The sequence below is a fragment of the Ochotona princeps genome, chromosome 16, assembly GCF_030435755.1.
Source record: "Ochotona princeps isolate mOchPri1 chromosome 16, mOchPri1.hap1, whole genome shotgun sequence".
Taxonomy (NCBI): Eukaryota; Metazoa; Chordata; class Mammalia; order Lagomorpha; family Ochotonidae; genus Ochotona; species Ochotona princeps.
The window spans coordinates 8,693,367-8,720,029 of record NC_080847.1 but is presented as its reverse complement, the minus strand read 5'-3'; the positions used below and the strand labels follow the sequence as shown (position 1 = coordinate 8,720,029).

The following is a 26,663-nucleotide window of genomic DNA, read 5'->3' as shown; positions in this document are numbered from 1 at the left end:
TTCTTGTTAAGGAGAGCTCTCAAAAGAGCCAGCATACTGTGGAAAGGAATGGTGTGTGGAGGATTCTCCAAGCCACTGGAATTTTAGATACAGAAATGAGATCCCCAAAACCAACTCTTTTGTGTCTCCATTTAGGAATTTTAGCATTTCAGCTTCAGAATACTTTGTATTTAATTCAGCAGTCTTTCTTTGTCTTCTATAATTCTTTGAGTTGGGAAAATGGAAATCCAAGTCATACAACTAGTTTGAGCTTAAACCGAAAATATAAACTAGGGTACTCATTTGATTCCTAATCCAGGGTGCCACCCGTTAGTCCTTAAGGATTTCTGATTGCCCATTTTCTGAGGGAAGCTCCTGATGCTTTTCATGACTTTATTTAGGAGTATCTAGATAGGGTTAATTGCTTCTATCTAAGCTCTTGTTTCAAGTTTATTAGCTTTGTCTGGTGGTGAGGATTTGTCAGTATCCTGACCTGAAGGGAGGAATACCTACCGGAGAACTATTATTTGCAATTATTGGCGACGTGACTTTCATTGAACAGTTGCCCTTGTAATCTTATCCAGAAGTTCTTCCATGATCATGTTTTCAGTTGTAGACATTAAAAGGCTCTTCTAGTTGTGAAAGGATGCAAATGATAATGCTGACTCCTAAATAACTGTGAGCTAAGAACCTGCTTGACATTCAGAAGAGAGTGTATGCTTGGCTTCCATAAGTAGTTTTCTTGAATTATATTTTCTTAAAACTTTAAAGCCAGAGAGATCATTGGGCTGTTGATGGTGTCCACAATAAGGATGTCATTAACCCGCTGGCAGACTGGAGTCGTGCTGGGTTAGTGGTAGAGCTTTTAAAGTAGCCTTGGTTTTACTATTCGAATCACAGACTCTTGGCTTATACATACAGACAATATCTGGTGGTTTAAGAAGAATCTTATAAATATATGCTTAATGTGAAGTACATTCGTAATACTTGCATTGGGAGTTTTGATTTTAACTCATACAGATAACAGTTTTGTGTCTTTTGTATTTTTGACTGGTGTGTTATAAAATTTGGGAAGGATGGAGACAACTTTCTGGTGAAGCAAGCGTTGTTTCTAGGTATGTGCTTGCTCCTTTATTATGAGTTTACACTTAATCTTCTTGACAGAACCTTTCCAGTGGGATATATAATTTCTTTCTACTTGGTGAGGATGCCAAATATCATTTCAAAGTGATTAAAAACCTGGCAATAAAAAATTTTTCCAATAACATTCTCATTTTGTGACTATTTCTTTGGGTGAGATCCGAAAGGTGAAGAAGCAATAATAATGTGTGGAATTTTAATATTAAGTATTTAGAGTCTTGAATAATTTTGAGATTAATATTTATAAAACATTTATGAGCAATATAGCTAGCATTTAATGAAAACGTCTAACATTACATTAGTATAATTAGATTGACCCATATAAGAATAAGACATAAATTATGTATTTTCTCATTGATCTTTGACAAGTTTTTATATGGAAATAGGAGGAGATGAATGCTTGTGGACTTTGGGGACTATTCCAACGTGGGATTTAATAGAGTCTTATGACTTACTAGCAGTGAGAGTGTCAGGAATTTGTACTCTGAAATGTCTATCTTATTTAGTAAGTGACAGTGGTAATTCCTGTCTTCCTTGGCTTTTAAAACAATATTAATGATATGCTGTGAATATACCTAGCATGGTGATTTTAGTGTCATGATACTGGTAAGTAATGATCGTAACAAATACATAACCACTATCAAGAACAAGCCTAACACAGTAGGTGACAGCTAATGTTGACTTTGTTTTATTTCAAATATGTGTTCATTTTCTAAAATATCCAAATACTTCTTTCATTATATGTCACTAAAAAATAAGGTGTTTAAGTGAGAGTTGGTTTATATTCTGGAATTAAGATGGAATAGGCAATGAAGTTCAATTCAAACAAAAGACCTAATGAGTCTTTCTTGGAACCTTTGTAAAAAAAAAATTGCACAGTTAATAAGGTGGCTTAATTTCATTGCTGGAGGCGCTGATGCATATTTCATTCATTTTAAGTGTTTCCTTTTTCAGAGCCAGAATGAAAATATATAATTGCACCGTCCATGATTAGCCAGCTGCTTAGCAATTCTGTCTTACTGAGTGTTTTCTGCTGTATCTTTTTTTTTTTTTACCCCAGCAGTGGCAAGCAAGTAGACAATATGAGCTAAGGACAGACAATGCGTTTTTTGTTGTGATATATCTGCTACACTTTAACAGCGTCCCAGGCCTACGGCAGTGTTGACTACCTGTGTATTTTTTTTTAATTAAATATGAGAAAAAAGTCCTGAGCACATACGGAGAATGAGCCCTGTAGAAGGGGATGTGGCAGCTTTCACCCAATGGATTTTGAACCGTTTGCTTCTGGATCTCAGCTTGAAGGAAAACCTTATAAGGAAACCCAGTGGAGTTTGGCTAGATGTGTCTGTCTCCATGCCAGCACCTCGTCCTCCCACTGAGAGCCCATACAGAGAGCATTGGTGCAGCACCTCATATCCACTACCCACCAACCCTCTGGCTTGATCGATTGTCCAGCAACTGTCATCAGGCAGGAAAATGTTCTGGGACTGGTGATTTAGAAGATGCTAAAGCTCAGGACTGGCAAGTTTTATAGATCTCTGCCAAACAAACAAACGAATGAACAAAACAAACAAAAAGAAGCCCCCAGCCCTGATGTTCAGGATTGCTCGGTTGCTCCTAAATTGAGAGCAGGGCAGAATTGAACATGGTAACTGGAGAAAGAGGGAGTGATTTGGTTTCTTCCCATTCAGTTCCTGACAATGTAGTGTTTCCTGTAAGTGCCTGCAATAATCATCCAGTACCCTTCCACCTGCTGCCAGCCAAGAATGGGGGAATTCTAGACAGGCAGATGTGCAACATTCTTTTCCTACCCAGGGAACCACAGAGCCCAAGCTGTCATTCCTCAGATAGCAGAACCCTAAGTGCACGGTGCCATGTCATCCTGGCAGTGGCTCTGATGGTCTGCTCTTGTCTCTACCGCCCCTGAGCTTCCTGTCTTTCTGACCCTCCCTGTATCTCTTCTGTCTCCCTCCTCCCTCCACGCTCTCCCCAGAGATGAATTAGCCTGCTAGGTAACCCCTTGACTTTCTAGTCCCACGTGTGAGGGTTTCCAACCACGTCTGTCTCCAGTTTTGGGGTTGATGGCATTTGCCTAATCTGAAGACCCTCAGCCCAGAGGCACTTTTCTAGTCAGCAATGAAATTTGCTGTGGCTGTCTGCCACGTCTTTGCTCCTGCTCTTAAAAATAGAGCAGTTAACCAGCTAAGCTTTCATCCGCTCACTCCGTCAAACTACCTTCAGTGTTTGTGTGTCAGAATCGGCTTTGAATTCTGTAGCAATCTCACATCTAGTAGAACCATGAACAAAATATTTCTTGCTTTTTCCTTGTGGGTGTTTTTCTCTTGCCTGCATGCCATGTAAAGCTGCAGCCTGTGCAAGGGAGGCGTCCAGTGTCTGCCTGGAAAGTGGAACTGGATTATAGCAAAACATTTCTCCTGAACATTGCCACAAATCCCTCCTAAGACACAGTATATGAACATAAATTACCTTAAAAAGACCAACAAAGTCCAATGGTTTATCCTGTAGCATTGATCAAATCATATCTTCACGTGTCAGGTGAAGTTCTGCTTGTGTACGTTTTATGCTGCTTGAAAAAAAAGTGTATGTTTAACCCCAGAACAGTGCTCAGCCAGCTGAGATACTCACAGTCTCGGTCCCACTAGCTCTGTGGCACTTCTCCTCTGGCAGACATGGGCAACGCACTGCCAGTCCTTTCCTTTTGTTCTCTTCCTCAAGCACCTGCAGCAGAGTTTGTCAGTCAAAGCACAAATGACATATCTGGTTGTAGTGCATGGCTTAGTCCCTCCTGTTAACATTTTGTATGTCCATCCATGGTATCTGGAATTGATGGTAGTAAGTAATGCTGACCAGTGTTAACTGAATTTTTACTAAGTGTGCAAGATATAGTACTACTATAGGATGTATGTAAGGATTCCACTTAATTTGCTCAAAAATTGTATGAGCTTGAAGTTATTCTTACCATGCCCCCTCAGAATATATATATACACACACATGTATAAATATATACACATATATATAAATAATTTTGAAAAATCTTTCAATCTTCAGAAAAAAATAAGAAAAAAGGTAACACATCTCTACTTCTAAGTCTCTTTATTTGTGCATTTTTTGTAGTTTGTGTCTTCTATGCATACTGGGTTATGAATATACCCTTAAAAATTTTAATATATGAGAATGAAGAGAGTGAGGGAAAGAGAAGGAAGAATCTATTTGCTATATACTGATTCACCCTCCAAATGCACAGAATTTGACAGTGGGCTAGCCTAGAACCAGGAGTCTGGATGACAGTCCAAGCTTCCCGGGTGGGTTGCAGAGAACTCGAGTCGTGTCTCTCCCAGCGTGCACAATAGCAGGAAGCTGGAATAGGGAGTAGAGCCAGGTCTCCAACAATCAACCCCATGTTCTGATCCAGGATGTGGGCACATTGCACCCACGTACTAACTGCGAGGTCAAATGCTCATCCCAAGATGTGAGAGTTTGAAGAGCCATAGGAGTGCCTTTTGTCCGATAGTTAAGTCATCCACATTTCACCTTGGAGTGCGTGGGTTTGAGTGCTGGCTCTGGCTCTTGATTCTAGCTCACTGCCAATGTAAACCCTAGGAGGCTCTGGGGTTGGCTCCAGTGATTGGGTTCCAGCCGTACATAAGGTAGATGATCTGGGTTGTGTTCACGGCTCCTGGTGCCAATCCTGGCCTTGGCCTGGCCCCAGCTGCAACATTCATGGGCATTCAGAAAGTGAGCTAGTATGTGAGAGCTCTGTCTTTTGCTTTGTCTGTCTGTGTTGCTTTGTCTGTCTGTGTCTCTCCCTATGTATGTCTCTCAAACACACATACACAATTAGCTGATAGTTGAGTAAGATTTGTTTCTTTCTACTTATAATTGACTAAAGATTAGATGATTGGTAAAGTTTTCCCAGTCATTAAGCTACTTCAAATTAACGATTTGAAGCATATCATTGCTGCTGCATTGTAGGAAAGGGATTCTTCTTCCTAATTGGTCTGCATGATTGACTCTCTGGGCTTCCAACTTTTTCATGAGCTGTAATTTGATGCTGCCGTTGCAAATTGTAAAATAATGTCACATGATAAGCTTTCTTCAAGTAGTTTGTTGGGTTCTTATTTTAGAAAGTATGTATTTAAAAACCTTTTACTTGAAGGAGTTATAGAAAGAGAGAAAAACAGACAGAGGGAGGTCTTTCATTTGCTGAATCACTCTCCTAATGGTCGCAGCAGCCAAGAGCTGGGCTGATCTGAAGCTGTGAGACAGGAACTTCTTTTGGGTTTCTTATGTGGGTGTAGAGTTCTAAGGCCTTAGGCCATCCTTTGCTGCTTTCCCAGGCCATAAGCAGGGAGCTGGCTGAGAAGTAGAACAGTCAGGACTCAAACCAGCGTCCATATGGAATGCTAGTGCCACAGGAGTAAAATTATCCTACTATGCCACCACATCCATTTTTTTTTTAAACTAGGTGGTCTAATAGTTTCAAAACTTCAATTACAGATCATTGCCAGTTTTTTAATGGAGCACAAATTCCCATCGAAAGAAGGATTTACTCTTGGTATGGTGTTCAGGAATTTGTATCAGTGAAGAACCTGAGCAAGACGTAGGTTGGGTGATTGCAGGGCTAACTATGCCTTTTGTTTTGCAGTCAGAGGCTTGATTGGCATTTCTTATTTCACTTAGTGTGATCTGTCACGTACTGTGCCTTTAGTTTCATGTTATTTTATGTAGTTTGTTTCAATGTTTCCTTTTCTATCATACATCATTTTTTTCTTTGTTTTCATACAAAACAGGTTAAAGCCCAAGGAAGACATTTTTAGTTATTTCTTTAGTTATTTCATTTAGTTATTTCAATGTGAACTGTTACAGTAAAACCGTTCATACTTAAATACCTAAAAGTCTGTATCTTTCTTTATGTATGTTTCTTTGAAATTTAAATGGAAAGAAGTAGTGCAGAGGTGGCATGCAGGTCTCTATTGTAACAGATTTGTGATAGGTAGGCCATGAGTCAAACTAAGGCCTACCAGGAACTCTCCAGAACTTGGCCAACATCAACAATATTAATTTTCATGATTTTTCGGGACATTTTGATTTTAACTCTTCTCTTGTTCAAAGGCAAGCAGTTTCAAATGAATTAATTTTCCAAAAAGAGACACTCTTCTAATGCAATTGGTAAGCAACCTCTGAAATAAACAGTAATGATTTCATATGAAAGCATTGACTGTTAAATACTTCAGGTGATTGATTTACCATTTGAATCTTTAAGTATTTAAAAATACATGTTTACCTTTCACACATTGTAGCCAGTGAGAATCAAATACTGCAAGTGAGAATGTGCCAGGCAAATTTGTATAATAAAATAATGTCACAGTCACTTTGCAGACAATGAGACATGTATTACAGTGAGTTTCATAAAGTTAGCAATTGAATATAGAACCTGAAACTGTCTGGAAATCCCAAAGTATATCAGCATGTGTGTGTAATCTTATGCCTGTTACTTGCAGATGCTTGCATATGAGTGTACACACATTGTATTTCATCAAGAAGAGTTTAATTTAGTTACTTATTTGGAAGGCAATGCAACAGGCACAGATAGAAAGTTCTTCCATCTGCTTGTTCACTCTTCCAGTGCCCACCAAAACCAGGGCTGGGCCAGGCGGAAGCCAGGGACCAGGAACTCCATTTGGGTCTCCCACTGGGTGGCAGGGCCCAAGCATTTGGGCTGTCATCCAATGCTTTCCGTGCTGCATCAACAGGGACCTAGATCAGAAGCAGAGCAGCTAGGGCTCAAACTGGCTCTCTGATATGGGCTTCCAGCATCACCCTCTGAGCTGTATTCAGAGTGAAAATGTGTGTGTAAACAACTGCTCAAAATTCTCATGACTTTTGCATAGAACAGATGTAAATTCGAAAAGTGAGCCTCAAGCAAAGTCAAAGGAAGCATCTTGGATTTTGAAGGACAGTGTTACGTGACAATTTTGAAAGGAAGTGTCTCACTCTCTGTTCAATTATGTCAACCCGTCTTCCTGCAGTAGAAATGATAAGTATAAAGTGTGATTTTCTCTGTGTCATACAAAGTTTCTCTCCCTCTTTGTGTGATCTTTGTGTTCTAATGAAGAGCACAAGTCTGAAAGCAGAAGATAAATAATCAGCCCTTGATGTTTTCTCCTGGTGCTTAACTCCCCGCCACGAAGCTGTTTGCTATGAACGGGAGTTCCCTGTGCCAGGCCGGGGTAGGGGAGGTGCCATTCTGTATCAGAGGGCAGTTGCACTTTATCTTGCATCTGTCCATGAAGTTACAGCTCTGCTTAGCTCTTTTTCTGAAATGGCATTATGGTCTACCTTCTGAACTTGGCATCCACTCTGCAGGAGACAGAACTCTACTCTGTGTACCAAGGGTCAGGCATCAAGGTACAGACAGAAGTTTAAAAACACAAAATACCTGGAATAGTAAACTAAATGCAGCCTCATGCAACAATATTCAGAGAGCCTGAAGAAAAAATATAATCTTCAGTGGGTTGTTTCAATGGAGTATTTGGGATTCATAGTGAAGGCAGTGGCTACACACGGACATGGGAATACTAGCAGGTGGCAGCAGAAGCACCCAGGGGTGCCAGCAAAACAGCCTGTTGGGAATGTGAAGGAGTTGGAGGAGCACACACTGGTCTTTCTCAACTGAGATTATACCTGAGAGCACAGCAGTCCACAAATTACTTGAGTGATTTTCTTAATCCTCACACATTTGGTAGATAGCTATTATCAGTCTGAACGCATACAAGAGCAAATCAGTTATTATACACAATGTTCAGGGATTTTGGGTTTAATTTAATCCGAGAACTCCAACGTTCTGGCCTTGTCTCTAGATAATGAAGATGTGTGCAAAACATTTAAGTGGAAGTGTGACATGATATAATTATGTTTTAGGATAACTTAAGTGACAACTATGTTCAGGATAGCTTGAGAGATGTGAATTTAAGATTTTCTTTAAAAAAGTGAAAGGTAATGAGCAAAATTAAATAGAATCAGAAGAAAGTGATGAGTTCACAGGATTCATTAATTCTCTCATTGAAACTAATTACTGTAGCCACCATGTACCTCCTAGATGAACAAAAATAGACATAACCACTAACTCTGTCATGGGGAATCAAGCATTAAGTAAATGAACACAAATCCTGTGAATTCCCAGTAAAGAAAAATGATATCAAGGAAAATTCTTCAATGATATGCTTGATAGAAAGTCCTATAGCACAATTTTATGTGCTTGGAGAAGCAGTTAATACCAGCACAAATGAAATTTTATACTTGTAGATTAAGTTTGGGATGTGTTTTATCATTAGAAGATTAACAGATACTTTGGTTTTTTAGGTGTTAATTCATTTCATTTAGTTGAAAGGGAGAGAGAGATACAGGCGAGAGGGTGAGAGTGGGTAAGAGACAGAGGTCGGTCTGAGTTGTTTACTCTCCTAACGCTGGGCCAGGCTCGGGGCTCCGAAGAGATGGCAAGAACTCTATTACTTCAGTCAACTTTTTGTGCCTCCCAAGGTGCACATGAACAGAAAGTTGGATTGGAAGTGGATCCAGGACTCAAACCCTGGCACTCCAGTATAGAAAATGAGTGTCTGTCTCAAGTGATGATGACTTCGCCAGACAGCTGTCCACAGCAGATATTTTAAGTCAGAACCTAAGATAGTGATTGCCATCTGCCAGCTCCTGTTCTTGATCACGGTAACAACTGCATCTCACTGATGGGTCACACCATGTTCACTCACTTCTAACCTTGCTGCCTTCGTCCAGCGAACTTTAAAAGCGGTTGTTTGGGGCAGGTGTTCATTAGGATGCTGTCTGGGACTCTGTTATCCCACATCCATGTGTCTAGGAGGAGTTTCATTTCTACTTCGGCTTCCAACTTCCTGCTGGCATGTACCAGGCAGCAGGTGATGGCTGAAGTACTAGGGTCGCTGAAATGCCGTGGGCACCTAGATTGAGCTCAAGCCAGGCAGGCATTTCCGTAGTGAACCAATGGTGGAAGATTTCTGTCTGTTTTCCAAATAAAATGAAAATAAATAGACATTTAAAAAAAATAAAAGCTGTTTGAGTCTTCTATCCCAATCCGTACTAAAGACTGCTTTGATGAAATTTTTTATAATTCTTCCATGGAGTATAAACACAAATAAACAGATTTTCCCACTTAGTCGGTTGTGATTGTAGCTGCATAACTAATACATTTTATCTGCTTCGTCTATATTGTGTTATTCACTGAAGAAGATCCTACTTGGGCATGCCTGGGTGAATTTCCCTAAGTTCACAAAAGAGCAAACCTACAGCTGGAGCTCATATGAAAGTAATGTAAGTGAATAGGAGTTGAAATGAAAGCAGTGCAATTTTTAAAAAGTCAAAATGATTGTTAAAAGTCAGCTTATCAAAGATGGTTCAGGAATGTTTCTCCAACATATACCCTGGGTAATAAGTGTTTCTTTTTTCTTTATTAAAATATTTTCTTCAGGATTTTTTTTTGGAAAGGAGGGTGGGGATAGAGAGTGAACTCTGATGAACTGAGGGTCTCTTTAAATGCCCACGATAGCCAAGTCTGGGCCAAGTTCATTCTGGGAGTCTGGACTCAATCTGAGTTTTCCACACAGGATGCAGGGACCCTATTACTTGTGCTATCACCCTCTTCCTCCACAAGAAGCATTAGCAGGAAGCTAGAATCTGAAATGGAGCCAGGACCCATACCCAGGTAGTTACAGATGGGATGTGTTACAGGTGACTCCTTAGCCGTCGTGTGCAGCATCCACTCCCTAACAATGTATGATTGACATGCAGTGCTCAGACACCTTCCTGGAGCACAACAACATTTACACAAAGCATGCAGCATAAGCATCCCCACCCTTCCACACTTCCTGAGTGTTCAGAGCCTATCTACTTTTTTCCAGTTCTTAGTGTAGCGTGTAAGCATGATTGTGATCCGTTTTGCCCCACTGAGTTGTGTAACACTAGGACCTGTTATTTGTATCTGATTTTTTTTAAGAACTTATTTATTTGAGAAGTAGATTTTTAGAGACTCAGAGATGGAAACAGAGAGCTTGTTTTCTGCTTGTTCACGCCTCAAATGGCTACATCCGCTGAGGATGGGAGCCTGAAACACATCCAAATGAGCCGTGTGGATGGCAGGGGACCCAGGAATGGAACCATCTCCTGGCTTCCCAAGTATGAATAGCAGGGGCTTGGACTGGATTGGGTGCTGGTGTTGCACAAAGTGGCTTAACCTGTTACCTGCTGGGCTACAATGTGAGCCCATTTTTCTGTGTTTCAGTAGTCTTTAGGCACCCTCTCTCTGTTGCCATCCCTGTGCTCTCTGCCTGTAATAATCATTATCTAAGTTCAGGCTTTTTTTTTGTGGCTATACATTTATTTAACACAAAATAATCTCCTCCAAATATACTGAGTTGGCTGTCCACGTCCATGACCAAATCCACCTCTAAATTGGAATTCAGTTGCTGACCCAGCCCCATCCTCAGCTTTCTTGTCAGCACCAGGAGGCACAGCACTCCATCTGTAAGTGTCTCTGCTGGCTTCTCCTTGTGTGAGCCCTTCAGGTGGCTCCCCCTCCAGGCCTTTCTCTGGCTGGCTGCGGCACAGGGTGGGCACAATCTCGGGCGGCAGGTGCAGGTAATCGTGGAGATACTGGATAACCTCATTGGTGAGGTACCGGATGAAGTGTCTCCAGGCGAACCGGTCCTTCTTGTAGCCTTGGGACTTGAGGGACTGCATGGCCTTCATGACGTGCAGGCTGGGCATGTTCTTGTCTGACAGCTCCGGGTCCTTGGGCATGTGGACACCCTTCTTGGCCACCATCACTCCCTCCTTGAAGAGGAGATCATAGATAACAATCTGGTTCTTGGGCATCAGCATAGCAGTTGCTGAGGCAAACAGTTTTTAAAAAAACATTCCTATATGAACATTTCCGTTAAAATTTAGTACCAAGATAAAAGTCTCATTAGCAAGTTTCTGTGGTTTCCCAGTTTTAAAATTGAAACTTTTATCTTAACTTCAAAGAAGGCCAGAAACAATTTTGATGACAAATGATGACCTTTGTATTTGCTTTCTCAGTTAGCAGCCCTAATTATCTTTTATTTAGTTGATCATATTGTGTGAAGGTCCCATTCTCTTAGCTCCTTCGCATAAAGAACTTCTGTTTTAACACGTCCTCCTACGATTAACTGGAGATTTCTCATTTCTTAGTCTCTACTAACTTGAGTCTCTACATGCTGCAGAAACTGGCCGCATGTGGAAGAACCAAAGATGATAACTTCACCTTGCCTTCAGTGCGCAGACCGCAGCTTGAACAAGCGCTTGGGGAATGAAGTTCATTAACTAGAACAATGAGCATTCCAATCCCATTTTTGTTGTTCATATTTTTTCTTAGAGCACCGAGTGCCCCCTGGGCAGAATCAGCAAAGCAAATGTGGAGCTTTTCAAAGCATAAAAGTAAATGTGAAAATACATCTGAAAATGTGCAGGTCATTCTGGATCTTACATGGACAATATATCAGAATTTTAGTTTTCGTGGCTGTAAGTGTTGTGAGATAAAGGCCCATAAATGTCGGGACTAACAAGCAAGGATTTGGAAAAACAAATGGCTGAACTGCTCTTAATGAATCCTGTTGAAAATGATGACACTGCTCAAGACAGTATAAGCAGAAATCTGTTAAACTGTAGGATGTGTTTGAAACCATGGGGTTTAGTGAGGTCCAAAAACAAGAAAGCAGTTTACATAACATGGTAGGCAAGAGCTAATTGTGCTTGATTGTCATCCAGCCTCGCTGATCGTTGCTCAATAGCCAAGAGGCATGTCTTCTGTCTCTCTCGTCCATGCCCTGTCCTCAGCTGTCTCCCAGGCAAGCTGCTGGCAGAACACAAGGCAGAGAGTCCAAATTGCAGCTTGTGTCTGCTGGTCGTATGCCTCCCATTAAGGAAAACCCACAAGTTTTGGAACCACTCATTCTATTCTCATGTAAGTATAAAATTTCCCTTTTATCAAGAATCAGATTGGGAAGCACCAACAATGACCCTGGGTCTACCTCCAAAGCCGTCAGGGGGCATGTCTAATCTTACTTCTGCCCATCATTTCTTTAAAGGTTTCATATAAATATAACAAAGCCACATTAAATGGTATCTGGTTTTAGTCTCCAGTGGAGAGTGTTTATCACATAATGCTGGATGGGACCAGTTTCTGTCTAAATTGTCATAATAGAGACCACCATGAGTTGAATACCTACCATTACCTGATGGTGGACTTTGATTGCAGTGTGTACGTGTAGCTAATTAGGTAAATGGCGTGTGTTCCACCAACAAGATGATTACTCCTATTTCCCACGCAGGCAGTTAGTTGATGCAGGTTTTGGACCGCAGCTTTGGACCGCACTCGAGAGCCTCCACGTGGTTTGATCGTGAAGTCTGTCTTTAAAAATTCTACATCCCTTTGTGTAAACCACAAGCATGTGCCTTTTTCTTAACTATGTTAGTCTGGGTACATTCCACTATTCTTTAAAGCTAATAGTTATGCTGCGGAAACACCCATTAGGATCCTCCGTGCAGAGTGGCTTTGGAGACTCTGTCTTACATGAAGATGAAGAGGCAGGTGGTTAGATGAGGCAGGCCCTTCTTGCAGCCTCATGCAGCACAGACTGCAGTGAGAAGCTGCCTGCTTTGTCAGTTTTCAGGAAAAAGGTGCCAGACAGATATACCCAAGGCATCCTCACATGACTCAGATCTTCAGTTGAGGGTAAGGAGTAATTAGAGATTCAAGGAGCACAAGCTAATAAATTAATGGTAAAAATCAGTGCATATCATACATGTATATTTTGTAGTATACAATGACATATATATGATAGATGAGATATGATATATACAGAAACATACCAAGCAGAAAAAAGTACAAATTAATAGTTGCAAGTTAAGACAATAGAAATGCTTAAATATTAATGTGGGGGAGCTGACATGGTGGCATAGCAAGCTAATCCTTCTCGTGCGGCACCAGCTTCCCATATGGGCACCATTCCTAGTCACGGCTGCTCCATTTCTGCTCCAGCTCCCTGCTTATGGCTTGGGAAAGCACCAGAGGATGAGCCAAGTCCTTGTGCCCCTGTACCCATGTGGGAGGCCTGTATCTAGTTCTCGGCTCCCGGCTTGACCTGGCCTGGGTCCTCTCCAATGTTGTGATCATTTGGTGAGTAAACTAGAAGACAAAAAAAAATCTCTTTCTGTCATTGTCTCTCCCTCTCTCTCTAATTTTGCCTTTCAAATAAATTAATTCAAGAAAATTGTCTTCTCAGTATACCTCCCCTCCAGAGTCTTTCAATGGTTTGGGATATATTTATACAGCCCTTCTCTGAGCTCTCATATGTTTTCTATATTTCATTCTCTTCTTAAACAGTGCATTTTAAGTCTGAAATTCCTAGAATTGAAGTGATGGTGGAACTTGCTGTTTCTACAAAAATTCTGTTAATCTCGTAACAGTGTGCTGTGATTTTTAAAATGTTGGGTAATCTGATGAGTTGAAAAGTATGCTTCATTGTGGCTGCATCATCTGGAAACCTAGCAATGTCAAACCTTTTTGTCTTTAATAGCTCTATGTTTGGACTTCCTTGTAGCTTGCTTGCTAATATCTTGCTCAATTTTCTGTTGGCCTCTTTTATTTGCTCTGATTAATTAGATTAACTGTGTGTGTATTAACAATATATCTTATCTTTTTTGTTTGTTGTGCTCATTCTCAGTGCTTTTCTAAAATCTATTGTTTATCTTTTGCTTTTATTCATAGAAGGCAAATTATTATTTGGTATTATTAGATAGAGATGTTAGGATCTCCTTAATATAAAGTTTTTTGATTTTTTTTTTTTGAGATGGAGGTTTTCACTTAAAACATTAGCCAAAAAAATTGCTGGTCTTAAATGATGAATTGAAATTCTTTCCTAGAGCCTGGAAATAGTAAATGAAGTGTGTGTGTGTGTGTACTGATTGTTGTGGTACAGTAGGTTAATCCATTCCATATAGGAGTGCCTGATTGGAGTCCAGGCTACTCTGTGCTTTCAGTCCAGCTTCCTACTGATGTGCCTGGGAGACAGAAGGTGATGGGTTCCTGCTACCCGCTTAGGAGACTTGGATGGCATTCCTGGTTCCTGGCTTTGGCCCAGCACAGGCCCAGCTATTGTTGCCACTGGGAAGTGAACCAGATGATCTTTCTCTGTTTCTCCCTCTCTTCTGTTACTCTACCTTTCACATGAATAAGTAAGTAAAACTTACAATAATGATTAGACTACTTAGAGACCAGTATTCTAGATAAGATGTTTACATGCCAAGTCGGAGTACCTACGTGTGCTTTCCCATCCTGGTTCCTGATTGCGGCTTCCTGCAGTACAGCCCTGGGAGGCAGCAGCTGCAGGTTCTAGTAGAAACCCGTTACCCATTTGGGAGACTTGGATTGAGTGCTGGGCCCTTGGCTTTGGTCTTTCTGAGTCTTTGAGGGCATTTGGAGAGTGACTCACCTGTCGGTGTCAGCTCTGTGAACTCTTTCTCCCTCTCCCTCTTTTTTTTTTTTTTTTTTTTTGCCTTTTTTTTGGGGGGGGATTTTATGGTACATTTACGTAGGGTCTGAGATTCCTGCCCCCCCCCAATTCCCACCTCTTGATGGATTTTCCCCATATTATTACAACAGTGCTTCATAACAGGTTATAATTTCATCAGTCTGGTATTTAAGTGTGCCCTAACATTGCTGGTACAGACAACATCAGACAGTCCAGCTTCCCATTGTCTAAATATGTCCAGACACTTTCATTGGGAGTGCACCTTTGACTTGGAAGTAGGAACGCGTGTTGTATCTTCACATCTGGATTTGGTAGTCTCTATTGCTCTATCACTATACAGACTCTTTTGCGGAGGTGAGTCAGCAAGTTTTAGGAGGCAGGACAGTCCTCTTGTGGCAAGGAATTTGGTGACTTCAACCCTTCTGCCAAAGTGGTGGGAAAGAGCTTCTCTGTGATTTTCTTCCTAGGGTTTGGGTTGACTGCCATGCCCTGGTCTTTGTGCTACTTTCCTTCCTTCAGGGGCCACAACTGTTTATACAGCTGAGTAAATAGGAAAGTGCCATTCACCCTCCAGAGACTCCAAGACTTGGGACTGCTCAGGAACATCTCTTGAAGACCCTGTAGGATTTGTGACCTTGCATCCCTGGCGCGCTAGCAGCCTCCTTGCCTGGGTGGATCTCTGGTCCCACACAGGGTGCTGAGAGCAAGAACTCACAGGTGATTAGTATGCCCTGGTTGCACAGAACTGGCTTCCATAATTAAGCGCAGCTTGTTAAGGTAAAGACCCCCTTGTGGTAGTCTTTTAAAAAACCTTTGTCTCTCTTTAACACACTTTGGAATAAAATGCAACCAAATATTATGTGTCTGCTTCTTACAAATGAAATGCAACATAAAATAGAAAAAGAGAGAACATTTTTATGCGAGTAATTTTGTAATTTACAGGCTGACCCACTTGGAGTTCAGTTTCTTAATAAGCTAAATCATGTTTTGCTGTCCTGCTGAGCATCTAATCATAATCATAGGAGTAGTTTTTCTGCTCTTCTTGATGCCAGTTGCCCCGGATGGAACGTCCCAGCCTTGGAAGCAGCGCTAGGGGCCCTGGCCGCCGCTTGCGTTCCCCCATCTTTTCGCAGAAAAGCTTCTCACTCTAACTCAGGATCGTTGCTGGGGTCTCAGCTGCCGTTTCCTCAGCACCATCTGTAGATCGATATTCTGTGAGAATTTATATGGATTCCAAGTCAGAAATCAGCCCAACAGGCTGTAGTATTTAGTTTTTAAGAGGAAAGAAAATCATTGATCACTTCCTATTCCAGGCGTCCACGCCCCTACCCCTGCTTCTTTCCCATTCTTTTTTCCCATGAAGACACTCATACAGCTTTGAAATGGAATCAAATTTCCAGGTTGCACAATTAAATTTCAGTCAAAAATTCCACTTACCAAAATGCTCACAATACTAATGGTGTTGTTAGAAATAAGACACTTGATTAAAAGGCGGTGCACTTGTCTATATCTTTAATGTGCATTCCTAATGAGTCTTAGCAGGAGGCTGATTCACATGAAAATGCACAATTAGCTCATCCAAGTTTAATACACCATTATCTGCACCCAGGCCTTCTCTTCATTACCATTTGAATACACTGTTTTCTTTGGGGTTTTGTGTGAGAAGCAAATCCCTATATATGGCACACAGCTCTGCACTCTCATTTGTCTGCCTCTGCCCTTTAGACAAAAGGCCAAAACAACGTGTTCTCTGGTGCATTAATTTTCAATCTCTGGCTATTCTTGCGGCACTTTCCTTTTCCAAGGGACTTTAGTCAGTACACAGTGTGGAAGTGGAGCCAGCCAGGGGATTTGTGTGATAGTCTGGATGGTGGCACGCCTTTTTCCTGCGTGGACTCCAGATAAGAAGGGGCTGCTGTAAAAGAGATGGTGACATGCAGTGATGCGAAGAATTTCTTAAATCTGATGTTGCTGTTACAGAGTCCGACTATCTGGACTTTTTATTCTGGGCCAGCTAGTTTCCTGACGTAGAAACAGAGCAAACAGAAATTTTATTTAATTCCTTGCAAGGTTGTCATCTGAATTTTCATGTGTTTGCAGGTGTTTTGGCTCTACTCCCATAGTCCCAAGAGCTGCCCCAATACTCAGAACTGCATTTAGTCTGCAGCAAATGAATAAAAACTAGATTGAAAATACTGTAAATGTTGTTTAATAATTCATTTGCTCTTTTTTCCTCATTTTAAGTGTAATTTGTTTTTTGCCCTTCAAAATGCCTGAAGTAATTGTACCAATAGAAAGTGCATTTCTTAGGAAGTGACAGTTTCTACTCTTGGATGATTATTCATAGAGGATACTCTGAGCATGAAGTAATTTCAGAAGAATCCAATTGATTATTTGCAGATTGATGCAGTGAAATAGAGATATGGCACATTTGACATGCACAAAAGGCCAAAGCCACTGTTTGCTTATAGCTCATATTAAGAATGATTTGCTGGGACTAGTGCAATGGTTTAGTGGCTAAATCCTCAACTTACACGCGCTGAGATCCCATATAAGTACTGGTTTGTGTCCCAGATGCTCCACTTCCCATCAGGCTGTCTTTTGTGGCCTGGGAAAGCAGTAGAGGGTGGCCCAAAGCTTTGAGGCTCTGCAGACCCAGAGGATGCTCCTGGATGCAGACTGGCTCAGCTCCCACTGCTGAGGCCACTTGGGGAGTGAACCAGCGAATGGAAGATCTTTGTCTCTCCTTCTCTCTGCAAATCTGCTTTTCCAATTAAAAAAAAAAAAAAAAAGAAAAAGAAAAGAAATAAACAGCTAAAAGAAATAAAAAGTAATTTACTAAGGGTAAGGATAAAAAGGCTTAGTGGAGGGAACAAGAAAAAGTAGAACTAACATGATTTGTTCATACTCTTTACACTTTCTGCCTTTGTTTATTAAGCATTTGTCTGAAGTGTCTCAGACTTCCTCTTTTCTAACCCTTGTTGGAGCTGTGAAAATGGCGTACTGTGACAGTATCTGCTGGGACAGGTAGAGTTGACAGGATTAGGGGCAAAGCTGACTTTTGAGATGAAAATCTTTTATAATTAAATTGTGGTGCTGGTAGCATACCTTTAGTTCTACCAGCAAGTGCTTTGAACTTTAGGGCATGTGACTCACAACAAAGCCCTTTAGAACACTGCAAACATCCCACAAACTCCCTGATAGCAGTTGCTTAGTAAATGTGCCAATAACTGATATTTTTGTTTGACTGTTCAGTGTTCCAGACAACAATATTGGTATGTACGTGTGTTGAACAATTTTCTAGCTAATCAGAATACAGGAGTGACCAAGCTTGCCAAAGTTGTTGTTTCTAGATGCCTTTGTGAGTGAGGGCGCAGAAAGCAAACAAAAGCAATTAAAACCAAAAATAAAATAAGATTGAAGAGGGTTCCTAAAGGTGGAAGGCTGATTTAATTTAGAAGAGGTGGTCAAATAAATGATTTCAGGAAGCTTAGCCTGTTAAAATCTGGGGTCAGATTTTTAGATTAATCTTCTAAAGCATGCAGGTCTTGACCATGTTCAGTAAGAGAAGAAAATGAGTTTGACTATGTTGCACTGCACAGGATGACTTTGACAGAGATGGCAGAGCCAGATGAAGTAAGTTCTTAGAGGTCTGCCTTAAGAAGACACTGAAAACGTGGAAGCCAGAGAAGAGGAGTTTGTTACTGTTGAGATTTTACAGATCTGAGTTATAGCAGGCCTCCTTGCTATGCACAGTATCAGCATTTTCAAAAATAAGAAAAAAACAAGTGGAACCCTACATAGTGTCTTTTTTTGACAAAATAATAATGCTGTTTGAAATCATAATTGATAAGTAAGCCAGTTTCTCAATTCTGAGCTCTAAAATTGGAAATAGAACTCTAGCTACCCACAAAACCCTGGATTTTGAACGGTTGCTCGTGAATGAGGGTCAGAACACCTTAGTCTGTGAAGTAGAAGGAAAATCCAATGACAGAGTTTACCGGAGGGGGCTGATGTGGGGTAACTGTGACTCTACAGAGGGTGGGCTACGAGGGGAAAATAGATACTACTATGAAAAATAGCATTGTTACTGAAGCTTAGTTGGTTCTGAGCAGTCTCACATCATGGATTTTGTTTTTCTTCTTACTTGTTTCGCAATTATTAGGACCAGCTATCAAAAAAGAATGAAGAAATGGATTTTTACACCTAGAGCATTAATGATTCTTACATATATGATGTAAAGGGTTTTAAAGTCATTTTTAAAATCTCAGTCACAATTTGTGGCTCAGTGTGAATTGTTTTGTGTATTGGTAAGGAAGAACAGTTGTATGTTCAGTAGCCATGCAACCTGACTGAGCTGCGGTCCTGGCAAGGAGTCGCAGGAGTGGCCGACTGGGGAGGTTGAATGCAGGATGAGTAAGGCTGGCTGTTAAGACTATACGGAGCAAGGTGAGCCTTGAAGCACTACGTTGTTGAATTGTGTTCCTGCATTTCCTCCTCACTTAAGAAAGCATCAGAAATGAAACGAAGCTAAAGAAAAACACCATTCATAAAATATAAGAATAAGTAGGGAAAAGCAGATGAAGGAACTTAGATTTATATTACTTTGCTTAGAATTATCATAAATACCAGGCCAGCTGATAAAACTATAAGATGGTGATTGTGTGGCAAGGAACGAGATATTGATGGCTTGAGGCTGTTGGAATTAATAAATGACCCCTGATGACAGTATGCCGTGTTTTTTTCGAATGAAAAGATACAGTACAGGTCAGGTATCATTTAGAGTAGTGGCTAACTCCATTTGCTTAGCAACCTAGAAAAATTTAGAGTAGCAGACTTTTTGGTTGGAAACCTATTCTACGAAATAGTGTATTTGAGATAAATTTGAATTTGTGCACAGAGATGTGATTGGTTTGCTTATATGTTAGAGGGTGTAATTTAATTTAAGCAACTACAGTAGCCTGATTAATATACTGAATTATAATTGGAAATTAAAGAACATGAAGTAATATATTTAAAATAAAATATAATAAAGACAAAAACTTTACCAACAAGTTGAAAACAAAAGTGGAATTTTAAAAGGGATGCTGAAAATATCTCACTGCTTGAGATAACTCTTTTGGACACTGTAGGTTAGAAATTTGGCAAGGTAATTTCTCAAAGTCTATCACAGCCCAGTGAGTTTGTGAAATGTGGTCAGAAAAGAGCACCAGGCTCTTGGTCAAGGTTGCATAGCTGTACCCCTTGGAACTGACTGAGTGCATGCGTGGTGTCATTGGTTGCAAAAATATTATCAATCACCAGGGGTAATTATTCACTTTGTTATAATACGAGACAGTTCCATAGTGTCCTGAGACGTATTTATCTTCAGTAAATCACAGAGAATGATACTAATTATTCTTACTTATCTTCTCACTTTTCTAAATAAATGGAAGGACATGCAAACTTATCAGAATGTCATGATTAACTTTGCACCTTCAGTAAATAATGGAAAGTTAATTTTACATTCAAAATGTCACCATGGAGAGAGTTCTGCTTAGGATATAGAGGAATGGGAAACATGTTCTCCCACATATTGCTAAGAAAACACCAGAGGAACTAAAAGTCTTCCTACTTTTGCATAGAAAATATGAGTACTGTGTTAAAAATAGGAAATAAATTAAATTTTGAAGAGATACATGCGCTATGTAAATTAGTAAAGATGAAAGATGGCTTTTGTATCTTAATGCTAATGATGTAGTCTGACTGTGAGCGGCTGAGAGTTCATAGGAGGAGGGACCACCATGTGTGAGATTTTAGTATTCATCACAGCTAATTAAACAGAAAGCATAAAAAAATTTAAAAGATTGATTTATTTTCATTGGAAAGCCAATTAGAGAGAGAGATAGAGAGACCCCATCCACTGGTTCACTCCCCATATGGCTGCAATGGTTGGAGCCAGGTAGATCTCAAGCCAGGAGCCAGGAGCTTCCATGTCTCCCATGCCAGGAGAGGATCCCAAGGCTCTGGGTCAACCTTTATTGCTTTCCGGGCCACAAGCAGGGAGCTGGATGGGAAGTGGAGCTGGATGGGAGCAGCCAGGATATGACCCAGCACCCACTAATGGAAAAAATGAATGGACTTGACTTGATAAAGTATATCTAAGAAATAATATAACATACAGTTCATGAAAAATTTGCTAACATTGGAATGGGGCATGAAGAATTTGGGTGGTTGTTTTTGTTCCAGATTCTGGATGGTCTCGGTTTGACACCTCAAAAAAAAAAAAAAAAGAATAAAAGAAATAAAATTACCATTTATAGATAATATCATTTAGCACAAGAAAAATTTCAATTAACTTATCAGAAATTTTAATTTGGTAAGGTTTCTGGGTAAAATGTAAACCAATTTTTTAAAATTTGTATTTTTACTAGTATATATATCAGCACCACTTCATGAGTAGATCAAAATGTGAAAGCATCATTGAAAATAAAATGAAAACATGCCAAGCAGTGGAGTAAATCTATTAAAGCACACAAAAAAACTTTAAGAGAAAATTATATAACATCTGTGAAAGAAACAAAATGATTGACGGGATATAAAGAGAGGTTGGAAGTTTGAATATTATAAAAGGGTATGTTTTAAAAATTATTAAAAGCTTCATAAGACTCAAAATTATTGGTGGAATTTGACAAGCCAATTAAACAATTTTGCCGGAATTGCAATGATTTCTAAATAGTTCATGGTCAACAGTTTTGAAGAAAAAAGCTGGAGGAATATTCTAATCAGTTGTAGTTTCTGTAAATGATAGTTACACCCCTGGGTTAAAACAGTCCAAACATGGAATTATGCTTATGTGAATATTAGACTAATGATGAGGTATGCACTTGGCAGCAACAAAGGAAAGTCTGTCTGAGAGATGGCTCTGGGTACAGTGGAAAAACTTGATCCCTGTGTCATCTCATAATCCCATAATTAGTTTCAGTTGAATCATGGATCTTAATTTGAGAGCACAAATGATGCTGTCTTTTAGACAGCTAGCAGGAAAATACCTGTGAACATGTTGGAAAAAATGTTCGTCATGATGGTAAAAAAGCACTAACAAGAAAAGACATATTGCAGTACATTAAAAATAAAGAATTTTGTTTAGTCAGTGATACCACTGTAAATAATGAAAGTCAAGGCGCAAGAGAGGGGGAGATTTATACACACATAAATTTTTAAAATGTCTTGGAAAGGATTTCTGAAAATCAATAAAAGACAAATAGCACAACAACAAAAACAGATAAGAGATTTGAGCAAGTGTTCCAATGAAAAGATGTTTTAATGGACATGGGTAAAATCCCAGCCTTATTAGCCACCAGAAAACTGCAAATTTAATCCACATGGAAGAATGCTGTGCCCCCACCATAATGGTTAAAAGACATGAAAATACTAAATGTTTAAGATGATGTGAAGAAATTTAAGCCTTACTTTGTGTGGGCATGCATGTCAGTGCCACTGCTCTGGAAAATGATTTTTGCTATTTGCTTACCTAGCTACCTAAAAATCTCACTGTTAGCTTGCCATTTAGATAAAATGTTTGCACGTATGTATCAAATAAACTTCTGTGCAGATACACAGGTGCATGATTAAGAGCAGGTGCTTGGGGACCAGCATGGTAGTATAGTGGGTCAGACTGTTGTAGATGATGCTGGCATCTCATATGGGCACTGGTTAAAGTCCTGGCTGTTCCATTTCTGATCCACCTCCCTGCTAAAGGTCTGGGAAAAATAGTGGGAGATGGCCCAGGTGTTTGGGCCCCAGCCTCTCATGTGAGAGACCTGGATATACTTCTGGTCTTTTACTTAGCTCAGCCCTGGAGTACACCAGAGAATGGAAGATCTCTCTCTTTCTGTCTCTCCATCTCTTTGTAGCTCTTTCAAGTAAAAGACATAAACCTATTTTTTTTTTTTTTTTTTTTTTTTTTTTTTTAGCAGCACATGCTCATGAACTGTGAAATGGACTGAAAAGTGCATTGTAGCATATCAGACCTGTCAGTACTCTCTCCATCTGGGGAAAAGGATGAACATTTTTCTAAGCAGAAAGTTACATAAATCCCATAAACGCATTGTTGGGGAAACTTTGCCTTCCAACCTTGCTATTGAACTGTCTTGTTACAGTTGTTCTTGGTGTACGGTTTAGGTCTCCATCCATGTACCATGAGCATGTTCAGCCTGGAGGAGACCTTGTTCTCTGTGTAGGAGCTACAGCACCAGATCATCTGGGGGCTTTATATTTCACTTTGAAAATGTATTTACTATTTGCTAATTCAAGGAGCACAATTAATGGACTTCTCATGTTCCTTTGCAAATAAATAAGTGACAACAAGATACCTCAGTGGGGAAGGTGTTGGTGCTTTCAATCCTTAGCTGCACTTAAAGACCAGAGATGAGGAGATAGCCAAGCTCCAGGAACCAGTGGTTTTCAAAATTGTGTTGCATGGACTGAGAATCAAGACTTCTGTAATAGACAGTTGGTGTAAGGGTTAAAATACCTTTCTAGACCCCCCACATCCCCTATTATAGCACTTAGTCTGAGGCCTGGCTCCTCTGCTTCTGATGCAGCTCTCTGCTAGTCCAAACTTTGGGAAGCAGCAGCTGGTGGCTCAAGGTCATGAGTGCCTCCTACACATGTGAAAAAATAGGTAGCATTTTGAGTTTCTGATTTCTGGCACTAGCCGGGCATTTTGATGGCATTTGAGGGGAGAACCAGAAGGTGGAAAGTCTCTATCTCTTCCTATGTCCAACTCTGCCTTTCAAGTTAAATGAAAATAAATACATGAAAAGATGCTAAAGAAATCTCCCGCCTCCCAGATTGTCTTTGATTCCTAAGGCAGGATAATTAACCAAAGAGGGTAGTTTATAAACGTGTGTTGAGGGAGAATATGTTGTTACCAGAAAACCCATGTATTAGTAGTTAATATCCTCATTACAGTTTCCTGGTGTGCTCCAGTGGTAAACTCTTCGATTTATTTTGAGAGAAGTTTTCTCCTGTGAAAGTATTTCTGTATTGGTAGAGAAAAGGCCTTGACCCCTGCTTGAGGGTAGCCTGCCCCGAAGAGGGACATTATGACATCTTTTCAATGAACTTTGAGGAAAACCTTTGCCAAGGCTTTCGAAAACAAGTGCTAAAGGCTGCTAACACTACATTTGTTCCTGTGGAAAATACAGCTATTTCTGTTTTATTAGAAAAATAGCAGGCGGCTCAAGTGGTGTTGCTCTTTTGGCCTAAGGAACGTTGCTTGTGGTAGATACTTGGCTAAAAGGGGGCGCAGAAGGTGTTCTCAGCTTGCTGAACCCTGTGCGCACACTAGACTGTGCCTTAGCTCAGGGTCTTACAACCTAGGACAAAACCACAGAGGGTTTTACAACTTGGCAAAACCCCAATGTTTTTCTCCAGCCAGGGAATAAAGTCAAATATACATGGTTGCAAAATACAGTCACAATGAACAGAAATTGGATTTCTTCCCTACAGACAAAAGTACTAGTTAGTCTCTAAAGTAGCAGTAAATGCCAAATCTAGTTTTCTAGGACATTACACTGTTGTGTGCCAACTCTTTGACTTCAGAAGGAAGTGTTTCAAGAGAAAGAAATATCTTAAAAAAATACCAGAAGACACGTTTATGAAATCCAAAACATTTTGTACCAAAGTAAATGTACCTTTTCATTCTATTTTTCTTCTGTGAACATTTTGAAGTATATTTTGTTATATGTGTTTTCAGTAATATTTGTTTTTTTTTTACTTAAAAAATTGACAGATAAAATGGTTTATTTATGGAGTACAGTTTTTGTATTACTTCCATATTGTAGAAAGACTAAGCATAGCTAATTAACACATGCATTTCTATAAATAGTTATCATTTGAGGTGAGAATACTTAACAGTCACTCTCTTGGCAGTTTTCAAGAATAAGATGCATTGTTATTAACTGTAATTACCATGTGGTACAGATAGCTTTTTTGAAACTGTCCTTCCTTTGGACCTGATACACTGTATTCTCTGACCGACATTTTCCCAGCCTTCAATCCAGAGAATCCTAGCTGCTGCTTTACTTTCCACCTGCACGAGATCAGCCTTCCTTCTTTCACCCATGAGTGGGGTTGTGCAGTATTTAGCTCCTGCATCCAGCGTATCTCACCTAACGCATTCTCCAGGTTCATCCGTAGTGCAAATGAGCAGATTTCCCTCCTTTCTTCCTTTTTATCGCCAAATAGTATTTCACTTTATCCATTCATGCACTGGTGCATGCTTTGCTCGATTTGATTGTCTATTTTGGCAACTGTGAATATTGCTACATTGAATATGTGAGTGCAGGTACCCCTTCAACACAGTGATTTAATTTTTTTGTGATGCACACCCAGAGGTAAGAAGGAAAATTGCTCTTTACTGAAATTATTTTGAAGTGGTCATTGGTCCCTTGGTGTTCTTTTGTTGTACTTTGTGGGTCAAATCATGTTCTGGGAATAGGACCTGAAAAGCAAATAGGATTGCCAAAGGTCGCACTTTTTGAGATAACTCCTCTTGCTATTATTAAGTTGAAGTGGAGTGACAGACAAGGGCCAGGCTGACAGGGGCAAGGAGCCAGCTGAGCCCGCCTCTCTCATACAGGTGGTAGGCACTCAGTTACTGGAGCCAGCGGCGCTGCTTCCCAGGGTATGCGTTAGTGGGAAGTTGAAGTTAAGAACTGAGCATTGAGACTAGGAACTCTGAGGTGGTCAGAAGCTGTCTTAACTGAGGCTAAACACCTACTCTAAAATTTAGGATTTTATTTGGAGCTAGACCCAGTTACGAGTTTTTACAACACTAGATCAGAAACTTGACCGAGCAGACCAGGCAGTCAGTGCCTGATGGTGAATGCAATGGTGTGTCTGTCATCTGAGAGTGAATATGTCTCCAGGATACTATGTGCGTCACCCATCACTTAGAGAGGGGACTCTATTACATAAGCAAGAAGAAACATGAGCTTTAATGAGAGCAAAGAATCCTCATTTTACTAAAAGTCTTTCTTTCCATTTGTGTTTAATCTTTAAAGATTAGATTGTACCATGTACTTTAACCAACTTAGATGCATTTGTTAATACTACTACATTTGGTATTCCTACTATACTGCTGTGCAGAAATTTAGCAAGGAAGCTTCTGCCTAAGTAGATCTTGTTTAGAGGGGAAATAGCAATTGTGTCCCGAGGACCTCAGTAATCAGCAGCAGGTGTATCAAGTTGTTCTGTGTCAAGACATCCTTTCTTTTCCTGAAACCTTTTCCCATAGTGCGATGTGGCTGGTAGAGCTGACTATCCTATAGGAAGCTCATGAAAGAATAGAGTTAATGGGACTAGGAAGGCAGACACATGTTATTGGGAAATTGAATAATAAAAATAGATGTTTGGATAATTGCAACAGATGGGTTTCACGTGAAACAGAACAGCACCAATGTAGAGAATGTCTCATTAAAAAAAAGACAGTAGATAGAACTTATTTATCCATAATGTCTCATTTGTATGTAGAGAGACAGGTTTACCCAAGTTCATTTTTCAGTGCTATGCTTACAAAAGCACAGATTGTTTGAGTATTTGGAAATAAATATTGCTATAAAAATAGAATGCATAGAATATGAGCTATATGTGTGATAATCTTTATAGAACAGGTGATAAATTCCTAGAACATTGTACCCTTTCACAGGGTCGCTACATATATGTATATACACATACAAACACATACACATATACCCAAGTGGAAACTTCAAAAAGATGGTGAAAATGATGAGTTTGTCTTAGGTTAAAAAATCATTTGAAGTATTGCAACAAACCTTGCTAAAAGTTCCGTTTTTCCAGGAATGTTATGAAATCCTGTCGCGCATGTGTGTGTGTATCATCAATGCCAGTGACTTCAGCGTTCGTATACAAGGCGCCGGGAATGCTGGAGAGAGA

The 26,663-nt window shown here is 40.0% G+C and overlaps 2 protein-coding genes across 2 annotated transcripts in view; one reads left to right on the top strand and one right to left on the bottom strand.

Annotated features, from left to right (window-relative positions):
* The window catches only part of CNTNAP4 (contactin associated protein family member 4), a 557,001-nt gene that overhangs the window by 57,641 nt on the left and 472,697 nt on the right, over positions 1-26,663 (top strand). The window lies entirely within an intron of this gene.
* On the bottom strand, positions 10,546-11,049 carry LOC101523276 (small ribosomal subunit protein eS10-like). The gene has a single exon (XM_036492770.2). It carries the CDS (start codon positions 11,047-11,049, stop codon positions 10,546-10,548), a length of 504 nt encoding a protein of 167 aa, XP_036348663.2.

Excerpts from the sequence above, each read along its gene's own strand:
- LOC101523276 (XM_036492770.2), bottom strand. The coding sequence starts at position 11,049 with ATGCTGATGCCCAAGAACCAGATTGTTATCTATGATCTCCTCTTCAAG.